This window comes from Zosterops lateralis (genome assembly GCF_965231275.1).
Source record: "Zosterops lateralis genome assembly, chromosome: 1".
In the NCBI taxonomy this organism is placed as follows: Eukaryota; Metazoa; Chordata; class Aves; order Passeriformes; family Zosteropidae; genus Zosterops; species Zosterops lateralis.
Window position 1 is genome coordinate 742964 of NC_139762.1, and position 19394 is coordinate 762357.

Sequence of the window (19394 nt, forward strand, 5' to 3'; positions counted from 1 at the left end):
TGGCGGCTGACCCCGGGCAAGGCCGTCCTGTGCTGCCACCGATGGCACCATTCCTGACATCCACTCCCCGGCTGACAGCGTCAGCTCCAGGGCCAGGCCCCGGCTGGATCACAGCCCTGCTGGTGGCCTTGGCTCAGCACAGCTGCCCCTCGTGTCCCCATGGCCAAGGCCAGCACTGGACACTGGGCTGGGAACGCTGGGTTTGGCCCTGACTGTGACCCAGCAGCCCCCACGGGCTCCAGGTCCCTGTCCAAGGGAGAGTGGCTCATCCCAAAGGACTCGGATCCCAGGGAACACTCCCTGCACAGGGACATGGGGGGCCAGGCTGAGCCCCCTCAGCCATTCCTTGGATTCAGGCACTGGTTAAAGGCATAAAGAACCAGGCAAAAGGCAGCAGTGATGTCACACAGTGATGGTGTCACACAGTGATGGTGTCACACAATAACCTTGCTGGTTTCAGAAGAGGGAGGCAGAGCCTGGGAGCCAGGCTTTGGGATCTCTCCAAGGATAATCATACAGAAATTACTCCAATTATACACCTGTCTATGCCTGTCACAGCTGCTCCTCAGGCAGCTGCAGTGCTCTCATCCTCCCTCTGCAGACTGTGACACTGCATTGACCCCTGGGCACTGCACTGCACTGGGACAGCAGCAGTGGCACTGGGCACTGCCACCTCCACAGCAGAGCACAGAGGGACCCAGGTGACACCAGGGATGAGTGATCCTACAGCACACCCATGGCCTGACTCCCCTCCCTCCTTGTGGCTTTGCCACAACCCCTGGAGCCTGCCTGGCTTCCCTGGGCTGCCACTGATGAGCAGCCACAGCCCTGAGCAAACCAGGGCTCCCAAAACTCTACAGCAAAGGGCACATTCCCAAACCAGCATGGGATGGGTCACTGAGTCTATTGGAAAATCAGGAGTGTGTCCCACTGCCAGAGTTGCTATCCCAGCTCTGGAGCTGCAAGGACCTGGCAGGTTGTTGTGGACTCTCACAAGTGTGTGGGATGGTTTTATCTCCCAGGATAAATGGGATATCCCAGCAGGAGCATCTACCAGACCTCCAGCTCTGCTCCCAGGATTGCCCTTGCCTCTCCTCATCCAGGCTTGGGAAATTCCTGCTCCCTGCCAAGGAGGGATCTGCGGTTACTTAATCACTGTACCTTTATCTCACTAAAATTATGGGCAATTATTAAAAAAAAGCTTCAGCATGGGCAGGTCATGTAACTGCCGTTCAGGGTTTGGGATGAGGAAGCAGTGGCTGAGACAGGCTCACAGAGGAGTTTATCCAAGCACAAAGCCCAGGATGGGCTCGGGGGATAAAGCAGCTCTGAGCACAGCCATGAGAGGGGCTGCACAGGGAGCTGTGGATTCACCAAGGGCACTGCAGCTGGGAGCTGGGCAAATCCCTGCCAGGCAGAGCTGGGAGAGCAGCAGGATTGCACCAGGCTCCCAGAGCAGCCCTGCTCCACCCGCTGTGTGTCATCCCCTCCCGTGCCAGCTCCCTCCTGGCACTGCCTGCTGTGCCCAGCACACAGGAAAAGGTGAGGCAAAGGCACACCCAGCCCACAGGCCACCCCTGCCTGCAGTTACATGCTCTGAGGGCCATTCCTGCAAGTTCTTGCTCCCTTTCTTGGCCTGGGAATGGGGTGGGAGGACAGAGGGATGCAGCAGGCTCCAGGCAGGCTGATCCCACGTTGGCACCACTCCCAGGTGTGTCTGAGCTTTCTCTCCTCCCAGGTCAGGGTGCTGTGCTGCTCCTGGAAGGTGCTGGTGGTGTTTTTGCAGAGACAGGGGCTGTCACTGCCAGGCTCTGCAGTGTCACAGTGTCACAGCACTGCAGACGACAGTCCCCGTGCGAAAAAGGTGACGTTCCTGTCCTGGATCTTGTACTGGTAGGTCTGGACCAGGTCCTGCCCCGCCGCCTGCCGCAAGGACAACCTCTTGATGATCTTAATCTGCGAAGGGAAAGGAATAGGAATATTGTCCCTGTGGCTCCCCACAGCATCCTTGGCCCCCATGCCTCTGCCTGGCCTGCAGGGAAGGGGCTCACTGATAAATGATGCATCAGCAGCTGCCTGTCCCTGTGCCTTTGGTGGCAGCTCCTGATGAGGGATCACACAAGTGTCAGCATCCCCCCAGCCCTGCAGAGATCACCACAGGCCAGGCTCAGATCCACCATTTGGGGAAATTTCCTAGGAAAGTTTTCCCTCACCCTGGGGTGCAGCTGCTGTATAAACCCTGGAAATCTTCCAGAGGTGGGGAGTCCCAGGTGGCAGGATATCCCTGAATATCCCTGCAGAAGCAGAGAGACAGCTGGGTGGTCCAGCAGATCCTGGTGCTCACAGGATTATCCTTTAACCCCACTGCAGCCTGGGCTGTCTCCCACAATCCCAGGGCTGCAATGCTGTAGGGGACAGGGACACCTGTGCCTCACCTGCCCATGAACATCCTTGCAGAAGCCAGTGGCCAGCCCCTCTGCCCACAGGATGAGGTCGCTGTGATGACACAGGGAGTTCACAACCAGTTCATTCTCCTCATCTTCTGAATCCTCATTGCTGTGCACCAGCACCACGATGTTCCCCTGGAACAGGAGCAGCAGGCAGGGATGAGCCTTAGGGGAAGGACAGGGGATGGCAATAGGAGCTTTCACAAACATCCCATCAAAGCTCCAGCTTGGTCTGAATTCCACTGGAAAATAACCAGCAGCTGCTAATGGAGAGGCTGGACATGCCCCAGCCAGAATTCCCCATACCTGGGCTGATCCTCAGTGTGGGGGATTCTGCCCCTCTGCCCCACCCAGCCCAGACCCCCCTGCAGAGCTGCCCCCAACCCTGGGCCCCAAATCAGATGTGTCCCTGCTCAGGGAATTAATGATCTTTATGGTCCCTTCCAGCACAGAGCATCCTGTGATCTGTAAACACTGCAGAGCTCACTGTACACACACACACACACATACATGTAACGTGCAGTCTAAAAATACCTGCAGCCTTTGGAAGGAGACAGTGGCTGAACCAGTCTGTCAGGCTGGGCAGATGGCACCCACTGCATCCACAGCAGGTAAATAAAGAGGTGGCCAAAGGGCTGCAGCAGTGCTCACGCCCTCACAGCTCTGACAGGGAGCAAACACCTCCCCAGCACATCGACTCTATTAACATCCACCTCAAGAGACTCTTCTGCCTCAGCCCATGCAAGTCACCAGTGACTTAAAATAACATGAATTCTCAATCAATTAAAATGTACTTTAAAGCTTCAGAACACCTCAGACAGAAATAGCAAAAGTGTTAGCGTGGTTTATCATCTTTTTTAGCTCTTTGGAGGTAAATATTCTCTGCAAGCAGATCATCTCCTGTGCAGTGTGAAGTGCAGGGTGACAACACTCAACACCAGGGGCTGATTCCTCACTCCCCCAGGGAGGGGACAGTGCCTGTGATGGCAGTTTGGATGTGACTGTGAGCACTTCTGGCTGTGCTGCTCTCTCAGGAGTCCCCACATTGCTGGGAGATCTCTGTAAATTCTCACCCCACCCTGGGGACCAGCCACACTGGAGGGTGGTGGGAGCAGGGACTGGGGTGCCCCCCAAGGGACCCTTCATTTCTGTCCCCTGTGAGACTCACCAGCCCCTCAATGATCCATTTCCACCCCTGCCCTCCCACTGTGGGGTGTGAGTCAGGATCTCTGGAGGGCCAGGAGCTCCAAAAAACACTGTTCTACACCTCAAAATCCTGTTCACACATCAGAGGCACACAGAACCCTTCTCTGGGCAGCATCTCCCAGGAATCCAGCTGAACAGAAGCCTGCAGTTACTCAGGGACCCACACAACTCCCATGAGTGGCCCCACAGCAACGATCTAAACTTCTTGAGGTTTCAAAAACCTCATCCTGATGAGATGGAAAGAGAAAACAGAGGCAGGGTTTGCCCTGGAGGCTCTGAGCACAGCCAGGGGAGCAGTACCTTCAGCTGGCAGCACACAGACACACGGCAGTAGTGGATGAAGTCCAGCACAGCCACTGGAGCAGCCCCCAGGCTCAGCAGGACACTGAGATCATCCACCAGCAGCACGGGGCCCTTCCAGGAGTCGCCCTCAGCAGGAGCCAGGGACACCCTCACAAAGTCAAACAGGGCCCGCAGGTCACGGCAGCTCCCGCTGTAAAACATCAAAGTGTCAGGGATTGGCACCGTGTCACCCTCCTCACACAGTGACACACGGTGGGGATCAGCCTGTCCCCTCCCTGCTGTGCCCACTGCTGGGACAGTCACCTCCTCACTGCCCTTCACACCTGTGTGTGGGGAAACCCCCTGCCCTGCTCAGGGATCCTGGAATGCTTTGGGTGGGAAGGAACTCGAAGCCCTGGACACTGCTGGGAAGTGTTTGGCCTTTGCTGAGCTCCCCAGGTGACATGGAGAAAGTGATGTGAGAATAAACCCAAAAGCCAGTGTGGATAAAGCAGCACTGTTCTCTTGGATAACAATAAAACTCAAAATAATGAAAGAGAACAGAACCACTTGGCTGGGGTTTGACACAAATCTGTGGAGTGCTGAAACTGAAGTTTTTATAGACCTGTGACATGCTTGAGAATGAGGGTGGAAGTTCCCCTAAAATTCTGGAAAGGGGGACAGGCCAGGACATTTAGGGGGATGTGCACAATGCTGGCATTTCCCTTCACTTGGTGTCCAGCTGGCCTTGGAGGGGAGCACAAAGGGCAGTGGGAGGCAGTCCTGGACCTTGGCTGGTGCTCGTGGTGGCAGCAGATGTGAGGGGACAACACTCCAGCTCAGGCTCACCTCAGAAACTGCAGAGGACTGGGCTGTCCTGGCTGCTCCTCCTCCCCAAACAGCAGGTCAAGGCAGGACTTGAGGCCCTCCAGGAAGACAAGCTGTCCCCGCTCCTTGGCAGCTGCCAGACTGACTCCCTTGAGAGAGGAAAACATCCAGTTTCAGAGTGAACTTATGGAAAATGGTGCACACAGAACCATGGGGGTCAGCAGCCACATTTTCTTAGTTGAATCGAATCTTATCTAAATGTGCTAATAAAGTCAGTGCTTCGAGGATGAAATGGGCACTTCTGTTACAGTCACTGGTGGCACATTTGCTCTTCTGTACTTTGCCAGGAGATAACAAAAACACACTGTGATTTGGGGGCTCAAACACCCTGGAATTCCTTCTGGGAAGGCAGCCTGGTGTGCTGAGGCAGGGAGACAATGGCCTGGGCTTCTCCAAGGGCCTGCTGTGAGCAATTCCTTCACCTCCCTCGCTGGGTGCTGAAAGCTTTTGTTTCTCACTGTCTCCAGATGAGGCTCCTGGCACAGCCAGATCTGCAGAGCACCGTGGGCTGGGCACCCCAACACTGCACCGTGGGCTGGAGATCCCAAAACTGCACCCTGGGCTGGGGACCCCGACATTGCACAGTGGGCTGGGCACCCTGACATTGCACTGTGGGCTGGAGACCCCAAAACTGCACCCTGGGCTGGGGACCCCGACATTGCACAGTGGGCTGAGCACCCCAAAACTGCACCCTGGGATGGGAACCCCAATACTGTACCCTGGGCTGGGCACCCCAATACTGCACCAAGGGCTGGGACCCCAACACTGCACCCCAACACTGCACCGTGGGCTGAGCACCCTGACATTGCACCCTGGGCTGGGCACCCCAATACTGCACCCTGGGCTGGAACCCCAACACTGAACCCTGGGCTGGGCACCCCAACACCGCATTGTGGGCTGGGCACCCCCAACACTGCATCAAGGGCTGGGCACCCCAACATTGCACCATGGGCTGGGACCCCGACACTGCACCATGACACTGAACCCTGGGCTGGGAACCCCAACACTGCACCCTGAGCTGGGCACCCCAACACTGCACCCTGACACTGCACCCTGGGCTGGGCACCCCAACACTGCACCCTGACACTGCACCCTGGGCTGGGCACCCCAACACTGCACCATGGGCTGAGCACCCCAACATTGCAGCCTGGGCTGGGCACCCCCACACTGCACCATGGGCTGGGACCCCGACACTGCACCATGGGCTGGGACCCCGACACTGCACCATGACACTGAACCCTGGGCTGGGAACCCCAACACTGAACCCTGGGCTGGGCACCTCAACACTGCACCCTGACACTGCACCCTGGGCTGGGAACCCCAACACTGAACCCTGGGCTGGGCACCCCAACACTGCACCATGACACTGCACCCTGGGCTGGGAACCCCAACACTGAACCCTGGGCTGGGCACCCCAACACTGCACCCTGACACTGCACCCTGGGCTGGGAACCCCAACACTGAACCCTGGGCTGGGCACCCCAACACTGCACCATGACACTGAACCCTGGGCTGGGCACCCCAACACTGCACCCTGACACTGCACCCTGGGCTGGGACCCCAAAATTGCACCATGGGCTGGGCACCCCAACACTGCACCCTGGGCTGGGCGCCTCAACACTGCACCCCAACACTGCACCCTGAGCTGGGCACCCCAACACTGCACCCTGACACTGCACCCTGGGCTGGGCACCCCAACACTGCACCATGGGCTGGGACCCCAACATTGCAGCCTGGGCTGGGCACCCCAACATTGCACCCCAACACTGCACCCTGGGCTGGGCACCCCAACATTGCACCCTGGGCTGAGCACCTCGATACTGCACAACACCTGAGACAAGGCAGCCAGGACTCACACGGGAAGCAGCCCTGACTCCACCTGGAGGAGGAGGAACAGCCACAACAAACACCTGGGGCTGCCACTGAGCCTCAGCTGGAGCACAGCCCTGCCTGGTGGTGAGGCCAATCCAGCTCCAGCAGAGACATCCCACAGCTGCTGCAGACATGGAGAAAACCCCAGCTGGAGATCCCAGAATTCTACAAAGGTTTAAAGATCATCCAGTTCCATCCCTCTGCAGGGATACCCTCCACTGGACTAGGCTGTCCCAAGCCCTGTCAAGGGCTGAAGGAGCTGGGGGGGCTCAGCCTGGACAAGAGGAGGCTCAGAGGGATTTTGTCACTCTCCAGAGTTTATTCTCAAAATGGGTGGTCAGGCACAGGAAGGGGTTGCCCAGGAGGAGTCATCATCCCTGGGGGGGATTAAAAGCCTTGTGGATGTGGCAGTTGGGTCAGTGGTGGCCTTGGCAGTGCTGGGGACAGCTGGACACGAGGATCCTTGAGGGCTTTTCCAGCCTCAATGGTCCCATGATCCTGTGCAGTGCAATTATTTCCTGAAGGATTGGACCAGGTGACCTTTTCAGGTGTCTTCCAACCTAAACTATTCCATTATTATCTTCCCAGGCTCAATTTTGCAACACTATCACTTTGTAACATGGACATTCAGAATAATCTGAGGCCTGACTGAACTCCCATCTGCTGGCATCTGTTCCCTGCTTTAAATGGAAACTGCTGGGACTCCCCACCCTGTGAATCCTCTACCTGAGAGGAATGTTTCCTCCATTTCCCATCTGCACAGCTGGGGAGGAACCTGAATGTTCACTCCCTCTTCAAACTCCCCCCATACAGCAATAGATTTTTTTTTTGGGCACTACCCCTCAGTAACAGCTTCAGAAATAGCAGCATTATTGTGCAATTCTGAGCACACACCATGGAAAACTTCCTAGCCAAGGACACAACCACCTTTATGTGGCAGGTGAAGAGCCAGCCAGCAAATAAATACCTGCCATGCCATAAAAAAGGGCTGGGCTGCACAGCAGCCTCCCAATCCTCATTCCCTCAGGGATTTCTGCACTCCATAGGGTGGGAACCTGCTGAAATGCTGTGACTAAATTCACTATTAATAATTCAGCAACTGATTTTTACCTTGGCTTCAGCCATTTCTTCCTGCACACACAAACTCTCTGGACCCTCAGATCTGCAAGAAAAGTGTCCCCTCTTCAGGAGGGAACTCAGTGCTGTGACACCAGGGCCTGCCTGGGTGACAGAGAAGGGACAAGCTGCCTGTGTGTCACACCAAGAATTCAGCCCCACCATGGACCCAGCAAGTCCAGCTCTAGTGGTGTGGTTTTAGTTTTATCAGTTTCATCTGTGTATTTGTTCCTTGTATTAAGTTCATTTTTATAAGTTGTAATGGTTTGCCCCATGTCCCCCATGTCCCATCCTCATTGGTTTTACCCCAACCCCAGTTATGTGTCAATCAGAAGTTTTCCAGCCCCTGGGCCTTGTCTGTCACTTTGGGGTCTCTCCCAAAACTCTGCAAAGTTCCAGTGAGGACCCCAAGTGATGGGACAAGACTTCAGCTGTCTCCCCACCCGAGTTATTGATTTGTTACACTGTGTGTCATTGACCTGCAGAGCCAGACCCCCTTGGGCCCTGATTTGTCCCCAGTTAAACCCATCCCTGAGTTCCTCCCCACAATAAAAGGGGTTACATTCGGGGGTTCCAAAAAAGTCTTTTTTCCCCCTCACTTTTTCCCCTGCTGCTTCTGCTGAGGGGTGTCTGCTGGGGCAAATAAACCCAGCAGTTAAATTAACCCAGAACAGCCTCCCTCTTTTTTCCTGCTGTCGTTGCTTCACTCCTTCAAGCAAGACAAGAACTCACAGGGATGGGTGAAGTTCATCCTGCCACCAAACCCTTTTACTGTCGAGGTGTCAGGGTTGGCCCAGCCTCATTTTCCACCAGGTGACAGGTCCCAAAGAGACCTGAACTCACCCACTGCAGTCACCACCACAGCAAACCTCAGCCTGTCTGTCTCCCTGCTGGCAGTGTGACCTCTGGAGGCAGCACAGGAACCATCAGACAGCTTGGAAAAGTGGAAAAAGTGCTCAAAAGGGCCAGTGGCACCTTCCTGAATGAGTGCACAGACAGGAGTGATGTCCCTGCAGCAGAGCCAGGGCACCCAAACAGACTGAAAGGTTTCAGGGTGAGCCAGCAGCCCCTCCATTACCCTGGGGCACAGGGACATTATCTCTGGCACGATGACAGCCCAGGAATGCTCCTGCAGCACTGACAGAGCTCCCTGCTGGCCATTCCATATGGGAAAGCAAAATAATTCAGGGACAGAAGAAGGAATGGAGTGTGCACAGCAGGGGGAATGAGCTCCATCAGCAAACACAGCTGTGGGACAAAGTGTGGCCATCAGGGATCAGGCCACGTCCTCCAGGCTGTGAGCTCGAGGCAGGGGACAGAGATGGGCAACAAATGGGGACAAATCTGGTTTCCCTGAAAAACAAAACAAATTTTGTACGAGTGAGGGTGGGAACTGGTGCTGTTTGTCCTGATATAGCCCTGTGTGTTCTCTGCAAGGTCAGGGCCACTAACACTGACAGTGCCTTACAGTGAACTGTGGGTCCTTAGGGGAAGAGGGAAAAAAAAGCCAGGGAAGTTTTTTCCTGCAAGTAAAGATCCATCCCTGCATTTAGCCAACACATAAGGAGGTGGTTTGGGACTTGTAACACCTGGCACACTGGGAAAGCAACAAATCCCCAGGAGCTTCACTCCAGCTGTGTATAAATATTCACTTTATCACCCACACCAGGGCTACAAGTGTCTCAGTACAACCCACCCTGGCTGCAGGAGCCCCCTCCCGGGCCTGGGACTACCCTGATCCCAACAGTAACTGGGGCATTGCTCAGTTCTGAAGCTCTCCCAAGTGCAGGCTTTCCTAAGGGCACAATCACAGTCACTGAGTCACTGAGGCTGGAAAAGTCCTCTGAGTCCATCCAGTCCAGCCATTCTCCCAGGAACTGTCAAGGCCACCACTAACCCATGGCCCCAAGTGCCATATCCACAGGGTTTTTAAATCCCTCCAGCAATGGGGACTCCACCACTGTCTTGGGCAGCTGGGCCAGGGCTGGACAGGCCTTTCCATGAAGGGATTTTCACAATTTCCACCCTGAGCCTCCCCGGCCCAGCCTGAGGCCGTTCCCTCTCCTCCTGTCCCTGTTCCCTGGGAGCAGATCCCAAATCCCCCCCGGCTGTCCCCTCCTGTCAGGGACTTGTGCAGAGCCACAAGGTCCCCCCTGAGCCTCCTTTGCTCCAGGCTGAGCCCCTTCCCCAGCTCCCTCAGCCCCTCCTGGGGCTCCAGACCCTTCCCCAGCTCCCTCAGGCCCTCCTGGGGCTCCAGACCCTTCCCAGCTCCCTCAGCCCCTCCTGGGGCTCCAGACCCTTCCCCAGCTCCCTCAGCCCCTCCTGGGGCTCCAGACCCTTCCCAGCTCCCTCATCCTCTCCTGGGGCTCCAGACCCTTCCCAGCTCCCTCAGCCCCTCCTGGGGCTCCAGACCCTTCCCCAGCTCCCTCAGCCCCTCCTGGGGCTCCAGACCCTTTCCCAGCTCTGTTCCCTTCCCTGGCCACACCCTGTCCTGTACCTGGGGACCACAAAACTGCCCCCAGGACTGGAGGTGCCTCAGCAGGGGACAATCCCTGCCCTGGGCCTGTGGCCACACCACTGCTGGTCTCCAGTAAAGATCTACAGCAGCAAGTTCTTAAGCAAATTTAATAGTGAAACCACCCTTTTCTGAGCCTGATGTTTTCATCTGTGCAGAGAAGGATTAAAGCACAGAGCTGTGATGGAAACGTGGATATAAATAACTGATGTTGTGACCTCCAGTTCCTCAGAGCTTGGGAGGAATCCGCAGCAAAGACCACGGGAGCACCTATGGAGCTGCAATGCAAGAGTGACTCAGAGCTGAAAGCAGCTCAGCGCTACTCTGAGCTACTCTTATCACTCTTATCATCACCTCCTTTGTGCAGCCACCTTTTGTTCGATTATCAGAGAGCAAATCGGCCCCATTTGCATCGCACAGCGCTGCAGCTAATCCTGCTGTTCTCTCCCTCCCAGACAGGGAGATTTCAGCAGCTCCCATTAAAAGTACACAGAGAAATCTGTGTTAGGAAACACAGTGACTATTGAACAGCCGGATCTCCTCCCCACGCGGGTTTGCTGTGCCCCATTTCCTGCCCCACTCAGCAAGTTTCCTGCCTCATTTCCTCCTCTCTGCCCCACAAAGGCCAGGACAGCTCTGTGCCCGTGGGGAGAGCTTTGCTCTGCAGGGGAATCACACCTGGGTGTTCCCCTGTGGGTTCCAGCTCTGTGGGGAACACCGTGTTTGCTCAGCTCACTGCATGTATGCCGGGCCACTGATCTCCTTTCCAAAGGTAAAAACTGAGCAGGAAATAAAACACAGTTATTTAGCAGCACCGTGGTTACAGTGGGGAATACAATACCTGCTTCCTCAACATCCCCAGAGCTGCTGGGATTGCCAGCAGAGCCAGGGGAGGGAGGAGCAGAGCAAACCCTCATCCCTTCGGCCCTGGAAGGTCACCCCGACTTCCCACCTGGAGCATTTCACCTTGGAGTGTTGTACAAAGAGCTGAGGGAAGCAGTTTGGAGCTCAGACAATCTGCTGACATGTAGAATTGCCCTGCCTGCTTTGTGTCTCTGTTTTCACGTTTCAGAGTAGATATAATCCTTGCCCAAGTCACCATGGGAAGGAAATCCCTCGGGTTTTACCTGTGGCTCTCACAGAGCTCAGAGGGATGGCTCAGGCCAGAGGCAAAGCAGGCACACAGGTGTCCCTGTGAATCAGCTCTGCATCCCGACAGGGGACAGAGTCACCTCAGGAGCTCCTGCAGCTCCTGGGAACACTGACAGCACAGCATGTTCCTCTCCAGGGGATTAAGGAACCTTTATCTACCAGTCAGGGCCTGTCTGGGGAACGCTGATCCCCAGGAAACATCTCTAAGCACAAACAAGCAGCTGTCCAGCCCTTGGCAGGGCAGAGCCCTTGGGGCACCTCACAGCCCCAAAGCTCTTTATCCCAGCACAGGAACAGCAACCCTGACTGTCCCCATCACACACAATCCCTGCTCCCCATTGCCATCCCTTCCCACCCAACAGAAACTCTCCAGAGCCCCAATAAAGCACCTGTGCCAAGGGACTCACCAGTTTCTGTGCCATGATGCTGTAGTGGCTGAAGGACTGGAGCAGGGCCACAAAGCAAACCTTGCAGCCAGCTGGGGAGGGACAAAAGCACACATTAGCACTTCCACTCTGCAGCTGACGTTATCAAAGCTCATAAATCACAGCAGCCAGGCCACAGATCTGTCTGCAAGGACCTTCAAGTGATGCAGGTCTAGACAGACCCTCCTTTGTTTTCAATTTTTATCCTCCTAGAGGACATCCACACATAAGGGAAAATAATAGTTTAAAAAGTGAAGGAAAGAAGGAAAAAGGTGACTTTTTAAAAAAGTGTAAGGCCTGTTTTCTGCCTCGTGCCAGGCCAGCCTGAACCTCCTGGCCCTGTTTGCTGGTGCTGCAGTAAGGAGGCCAAGGGCTGGCCCTGACACTGAACTGCTGAAACCACAGACACGCCAAGAATTCCCACTTTGGCCCTCACAGGGCAAGTGACCTTGACTGGAAAAACACACAGAACAGGGAATTGTGTCAGACACCGAAATAAAATGTGATTTTGGAACAGGGTTTGGGTATGGACACAATCAGTGTTTGTGGGACGTGGATTTCATGCAGAACAAGTCAATGGCCCCAGCTGAACCTGCAGATGGCCCAAAGGTTTTGGGCACTGAGTGGAGAACAGGGGGTGCTGCAAACAGGGAGTAACTGCAGGTGCTGTGTGAAGCCCCAGCTGAGGCAGGGGCAGCTCTGGGGGCAGACTGTGCTCACTGAGCCCAGCACCTGCTCTGCAGGGGCCACGAGGTTACTCACAGGAGAAACTGTTACCACAAGAGTTATTAGACACTTCACCAGGCTCTGTTTGCTTCTTGACTCACTCGGAGTTTCTTGACTCACTCGGAGTTTCTTGACTCACTCGGAGTTTCTTGACTCACTCGGAGTTTATCTGTTGTTAATTGATCCAGATATGTGTAATTACACCATAAAAACGGAGGGAATTGTAGTGAACAGCTCCCTGACAGAGCCTGTGTGAGGGAACTGCAGTGAACAGCTCCCTGTCAGAGCCTGTGTGAGGGAATTGCAGTGAACACCCCCCTGTCAGAGCCTGTGTGAGGGAACTGCAGTGAACACCCCCCTGTCAGAGCCTGTGTGAGGGAACTGCAGTGAACACCCCCCTGACAGAGCCTGTGTGAGGGAATTGCAGTGAACAGCTCCCTGTCAGAGCCTGTGTGAGGGAACTGCAGTGAACACTCCCCTGTCAGAGCCTGTGTGAGGGAATTGCAGTGAACAGCTCCCTGTCAGAGCCTGTGTGAGGGAATTGCAGTGAACACTCCTCTGTCAGAGCCTGTGTGATTTACAGCCATTGCCACAATCTGTGACGAAACAAGGGCCACAATTATGGGACGTACCCAAGGATACAGAGGAGCTCCAAGAACAAGTCAGGACTGGGATCCATAAATCCCAAGCCCAAAGCTTTGTGTTTATCCAAGGATAGCCCACACTGTGCAGAACTGAGCAGCCCTGAGGGACTCTGGGAGGTGTCCCTGGCCCAAGGAGTGCTGCTGACCCACCTCTGAGATAGAAGGAGAGGAAATGGTGCACCAGGAAGCTGCCATCAGTGCGGGTGTCTCGCAGGAGCACAAACTGACCCTGGGAAAAGAGAGGAAAAATAACAAAATAAGGTGAAGGCACAAACTGCTCTGGGTACACAAAAGGTTGGCTCAAGCTGCAGGAACTCTGAAGGTACCAGAGGAGGAAGAAGTGGACAAGCAGAGTTCTAGCTGCTTGTTTACAGAGGGAAGCCAACACTTCTCTGAACCACAGCATTGCTAAGGCTCCTGTCCTCCCTTCCTGACTCCCAACACGTCACCTTTGGGGTAGAAAACCTGGTCACCAAAATTCTGTATCGCAGCAGAGCTCTCAGCACAAGGTATAAACAGGAAATGAATTCTGTTCATCAGTGCACGCTCGTTATCAGCCCCAGCCTCATCAAGGTGTTTGTTTCCATTAAAATCTCACTCAGGATGTGTCTTTAATCAATACAAATCATAGACGAGCTACTTGGAAACACAAAGAACTTATCAAAGTGGGTGTTTTTCTACTCCCGAGAACAGAAAAAGCCTTTTGCAGCAACAAGCCATCTCTGCATGGCTAATTCCCAAACCATCCATCAGAACAAACTCCCCAGTGCCCAAAGCAGAGTGAAATGGAACGGCAAATATTGAATGTGAGTGCAGGGAATGCAAAGCAGAGCAGGGCAGGGAGCTGCTCTCCCTCCTCCTCACTGAGAGCTCTTCCCCCCAGAACAGGGTTATGTCTCAGTGGCCACTGCAGGGACAGGGACTCCATGGGTGAGCCTGGAGCAGACCTGTGCTCAAACACCACAAATCAGGCATTTAGGGGTTTATCTTCTTTAATTCCTTCAGCTCCCCTGTTCCCCACAGAGCCCTGGGAGGAGCGGGCCAAGAGCTCCCTGTGTGCCTATGGTGGGTTTGTCACTCTGAGCACACAATATCCTGCCATTCCCCAAGCAAAACCTTCCTGTGGAATCCCCTCCATGACCCCATCGTGTCCTGTCCGTGCTGTGCCCTCACACCCTCAATACGCACAGGCTGGGAGGCAGAACCTGCAGCTGCTTGTCAGGAACTGCCCAAATCCCTCAGTGGGGCAGCAGTGCGTGTCACAAAGGCAGGGTGGCACAGGCAGGGTGACAGCAGCTCCCCGCAGCCCTGGCAGTGCTCAGAAAGGAGCACAGCCCAGCAGGGGAGCTGTGGAAATTGGGGATGCAACACCGGGAAGGAGAGGCTGCAAAGGGGACACATATCCATCACTTAGATCAGAGTAATCCAGATAAAATACCCTGAGGATTGCAGGGCGTGAAATCAATCCCCTCACTCTGCATTGATGTGACACCCCAGCAAAGGGGAGCCTGAGGGGTGGGATGGGGTGGGATGGGTGGGAAGAGCCAGCTCAGCCCAAGGGAATCCCTCACACAGGAGGCTCTGCTCAGCTGCCAAGTCCAAACCCAGGATCTTGAGGGCAAATCTGCTGGTTTTGCTGTGTGGAATTCCCAGCCCTGGCTGCCCAGGATCTTGAGGGTAAATCTGCTGGTTTTGCTGTGTGGAATTCCCAGCCCTGGCTGCCCAGGATCTTGAGGGTAAATTTGCTGGTTTTGCTGCGTGGAATTCCCAGTTCACACCAGAGACCACATTCACTGATCCCACAGCTCCAGCACCAAACACAGCCCTCAGAGCACAGCCTGACAAACTCCACTGAGTGTTTCATCTGCATCAAAACCCCAACATCAGCCCACAGGGCTTTGGGACTTTGTGATTATCCTCAGCCAACACTCCAGCAGAGCTGCTCGGAGCCTCAAGGGCACCACCCCAAATTCTCCTCAGGGTTGTTTCCCAATCAGAGCCCCACTCCAGCCAGGACAAGGAATGATCTCAGAACTGTCCTCCAGATCAAGGACAAACCTCCCCCATTCCCATCACAAGGGGAAAAACCTGGAGAAAAAGGTGCAAACACAGACTTGTAAAATAAAATTATCACTCTAAACTTGCTTTTATTATCTATGCTCAGCAAAAATATAGAGTGACAATACAGCACACAGAGATAATTTATTAATGATTACTGAGGACACTGAGCTGGGGTTTGGTCACACTCCAGAGGGACCTGGAGAAGCTGAAGGAGCAAGTCCAGGGGAATCTCACGAGGTTCAACAAGGCCAAGTGCAAAATGTCATCACATCTGGGTCAGGGCAATGCACAGAATCAGCAAAGGCTGAGGGATGGAGGGATGGATGGACAACACCCAAACTGCCTCAGGGCTGGGAGAGCTGGGAATGTTCCCCTGGAGAGGAGAAGGGAAAAATCCAGGGAGAGCTGAGGGTACCTAAAGGGGCTCCAGGAGAGCTGGAGAGGGACTGGGGACAAGGGATGGAGGGACAGGACACAGGGAATGGCTTTGAGCTGACAGAAGGAGATTTAGGTGGGATGTTGGGAATCAGGAATTCCTGGCTGGGCTGGAATTCCCAGGGAAGTCAAGTTGGAATTTTCTGCTGGAAAAGGGGATCCAGGGCTGGGATTGTGCCCCTCTGCCCCCTCAGGTGAATCCCCACCTGCAGAGCTGCCCCAGCCCTGGAGCCCAAAATCCACAGGAGCTGCTGGAGAGATCCAGAGGAGGCCCCGGAGCTGCTCCAGGGCTGGGAGAGCTGGGAATGTTCCCCTGGAGAGGAGAAGCTCCAGGGAGAGCTCAGAGCCCCTGGCAGGGCCTGAAGGGGCTCCAGGAGAGCTGGAGAGGGGCTGGGGACAAAGGATGGAGGGACAGGACACAGGGAATGGCTTTAGCTGAAGAGAATACATTTAGATTGTTTATAAAGAGGAAATTCTTGGCTGGGAGGGTGATGAGGGTCTGGCACAGGGTACCCAGAGCAGCTGTGGCTGCCCCTGGATCCCTGGCAATGTCCCAGGACAGGCTGGACAGGGCTTGGAGCAGCCTGGGACAGTGGAAGGTGTCCCTGCCAGGACAGATGAGCTTTAAGGCTCCTTCCACCCAAAACCACTCTGGGATTCCATAATTGACATTTTACCCGCACAGCTCTCACAGACAGTCAGGGTGTTTAGTTCCAGCGTGACTTCATTAACACAAAACCTCCCTGGAAAATCTACATTAATTAATTTAGCGCCCTAAATGACAAGTATCTCTAGAACAGCTCCCCAGCCTAGTGCAGTGCCCTTCAGCGGTTTTAACGCCCAGTTCTGTGTTCATTCCCGGAAACAGCGGCAGATACCGGAGCCACAGCCGTGAGGGGCGGCGGGGAGCCAGGAACGGGCGAGGGAAGGGCCGAAAGCGGCTCAACCCCGGGGCCGGCCGCCGCCTCCATTTGCGGAAGCCGTGCCTCTGCCGGCGTGCCCAGCCCATCCCTCCCGCCCTCTCAGCGCCCTCTCAGCGCCCTCTCACCGCGTCCGGGCGCTCCGGGGAGGCCCCGAGCAGCTCGTTGAGCTCCGCGAACATGGCGGGCGGCGCTGAGGGGCCGCGCAGGGCGGGAAAGGCTGAGAGCACCGCGCATGCGCCGGGCGGGGGCGCCGCCTGTTGGCGGGGCCGCGCAGGGCGGGAAAAGCTGAGGGCACCGCGCATGCGCCGGGCGGGGGCGCCGCCTGCTGGAAGGGCCGGGCGGGGCGGGAAGGTCTGAGGGCACTGCGCATGCGCCGGGCGGGGGCGCCGCCTGCTGGAGGGGCCGCCATTGCCGGGCTGAGGGCACCGCGCATGCGCCGGGCGGGGGCGCCGCCTGCTGGAGGGGCCGGGCGGGGCGGGAAAAGCTGAGGGAGCCGCGCATGCGCCGGGCTGAGGGGACCCGCCTGAGGGGCAATTAATGGGGCTCGATTGCTAACTAACGGGGTTGGATTGACAATTAACGGGGCAGGATGGGCAATTAGTGGGGCAGGATGGGCAATTAACAGGGTTGGATAGGCAATTAACAGGGCTGGACGGGCAATTAACAGGGCAGGATCCCTCATTAAAGGGGCTTGATCGGCAGTTAACGGTTTTGGATCACCAATTAACAGGATTGGATCGCCAGTTATTGGGGCTGGGCCCGTGTCCCACCGTCAATTAAAGCGGCTGGATCCTCTGGCTGTGGTTAATTAAAGTGCTAAATGGGACTGGGTCCACATCCCATCATAATTAACAGGGCTGGATCCTCATCCCATTTTTAGTTCATGGGACTGGATCCACATCCCATCATAATTAATGGGGCTGGATCCAAATCCCATCATTAGTTAATGGGACTGGATGCTCATCATAATTAATGGGGCTGGATCCACATTCCATTGTTAGTTCATGGGACTGGATCCACATCCCATCATAATTAACGGGGTGGATCCTCATCCCATCATAATTAATGGGACTGGATCCACATCCCATCATAGTTAACAGGGCTGGGTCCACATCTCATCATTAGTTCATGAAACTGGATCCTCATCCCGTCCTTTGTTCATAGGACTGGATCCACATCCCATCATAATTAACGGGGCTGGGTCCATATTCCATTGTTAGTTCATGGGACTGGATCCTCATCCCATCATAATTAACAGGGCTAGATCCATATCCCATCATAATTACAGGGCTGGATCCAAATCCCATCATTAGTTAATGGGACTGGATGTTCATCCCATCATAATTAATGGGGCTGGATCCACAACCCATCATAATTAACAGGGCTGGATCTATATCCCATAAAAATTAATGGGGCTGGATCCGCGTCTCATCATAATTAATGGGGCTGGATCCACATCCCACCCTTAGTTCACAGGACCGGATCCACATCCCATCATTAGTTCATGGGATTGAATCCTCATCCCATAATAATTAACAGGGCTGGATCTACATCCCACTGTTAGTTCACAGGGCTGGATCCTCATCCCATTGTTGATAAAAACCCAGGCCAGGTCTGGGTCCCGGGTGCCCCCAGCAGTGGTGGCCTCCAGCTGCCCTGGTGGCACTGGCCACCACTGAGCCCTGTCCCAGGGTGCCACCTCCCCTTTCCAGCCCCTGTTTCTGGGGCAGATTTGATCCATCTGGGACAGTTTGGGATATTTGTGAGGGGTCTGTTACTCTCTCGTTGTCTCCTGTTTCATTATCAGCACATTTGGGAAGTGCTGAACATCCACTGGGCACCTAAACATGATCTGCAGTAGCAGCAGATTTACAGCCCATGAGCACCAAAATCCACATTCTTTGGTGTAACTTTTTGCCTCTGAGTCTGAATTTGAGTTTCTTGGCACTTAATTCACCTTTCCATTGGCTCCAGCAAAGCTTTTGTAACCTTTTGAGTTTTGACATGGACACAGGGATTGCCTGGCTGAGGGGAGATGTGCCAGAGCTGGAGAGATAATTCCAGAGATTGGGATGTGCCAGAGGTGGAGAGATAATTCCAGAGCCCGGGATGTGCCAGGGGAATGGAGAGATAATTCCTGAGCCCGGGATGTGCCAGGGGGACTGGAGAGATGATTCCTGAGCCCAGGATGTGCTGGGATTTTCTGGGATGCTGCACTGTGAGCATTAGGGGGCATCCCACGATGTGATAAAAGCAGGGAAGAGGAGCCGGCGGCGCTGCCGGGGTTCAGCTCCTCGGCACCTCGGATTATCCATCACTGCCGAGGGACTCTGTGCCTTCAGGAGCGGGATTCCAGCGGAGAAGGGGACAGGCCTGTGAGAAACAGGGTTGTCACCATTTGGGGAAGCCTCTGAGCCGCCAAATCCTGGATAAAGAGCTGTGGGAACACGAGAAGTGCCTGCCCTGGTGTTCTCTCTTCTTCCCAGAGTGATTCTTGTAGGGAAGATGGGCTGTGTGAGTGTTGAGGTGTCTGTCTCTGCCTGGGCCAGCCCTGACACCTCCACAGGAAAGGGTTTGGTGGCAGGATGAACCTCACCCATCCCTGGGAGTTCTTGTCTTGCTTGAAGGAGTGAAGCAACGACAGCAGGAAAGAAAGAGGGAGGCTGTTCTGGGTTAACTGCTGGCTTTATTCATAATTTATT

General features: G+C 55.0%; 1 protein-coding gene across 1 annotated transcript; it reads right to left on the reverse strand.

The window, feature by feature from the left end:
• Window positions 1–665: 665 nt before the first annotated feature.
• Window positions 666–16890, reverse strand: ELP6 (elongator acetyltransferase complex subunit 6). Its single transcript, XM_083873617.1, has 7 exons — window positions 16818–16890; window positions 13424–13502; window positions 11886–11956; window positions 4785–4912; window positions 3954–4146; window positions 2436–2582; window positions 666–1956 (listed from the first exon to the last, which is right to left on the reverse strand). Exons 1-7 carry the CDS (start codon window positions 16869–16871, stop codon window positions 1828–1830), a joined length of 801 nt encoding a protein of 266 aa, XP_083729743.1. The 5' UTR covers window positions 16872–16890; the 3' UTR covers window positions 666–1827.
• Between the last annotated feature and the right edge of the window lie 2504 nt (window positions 16891–19394).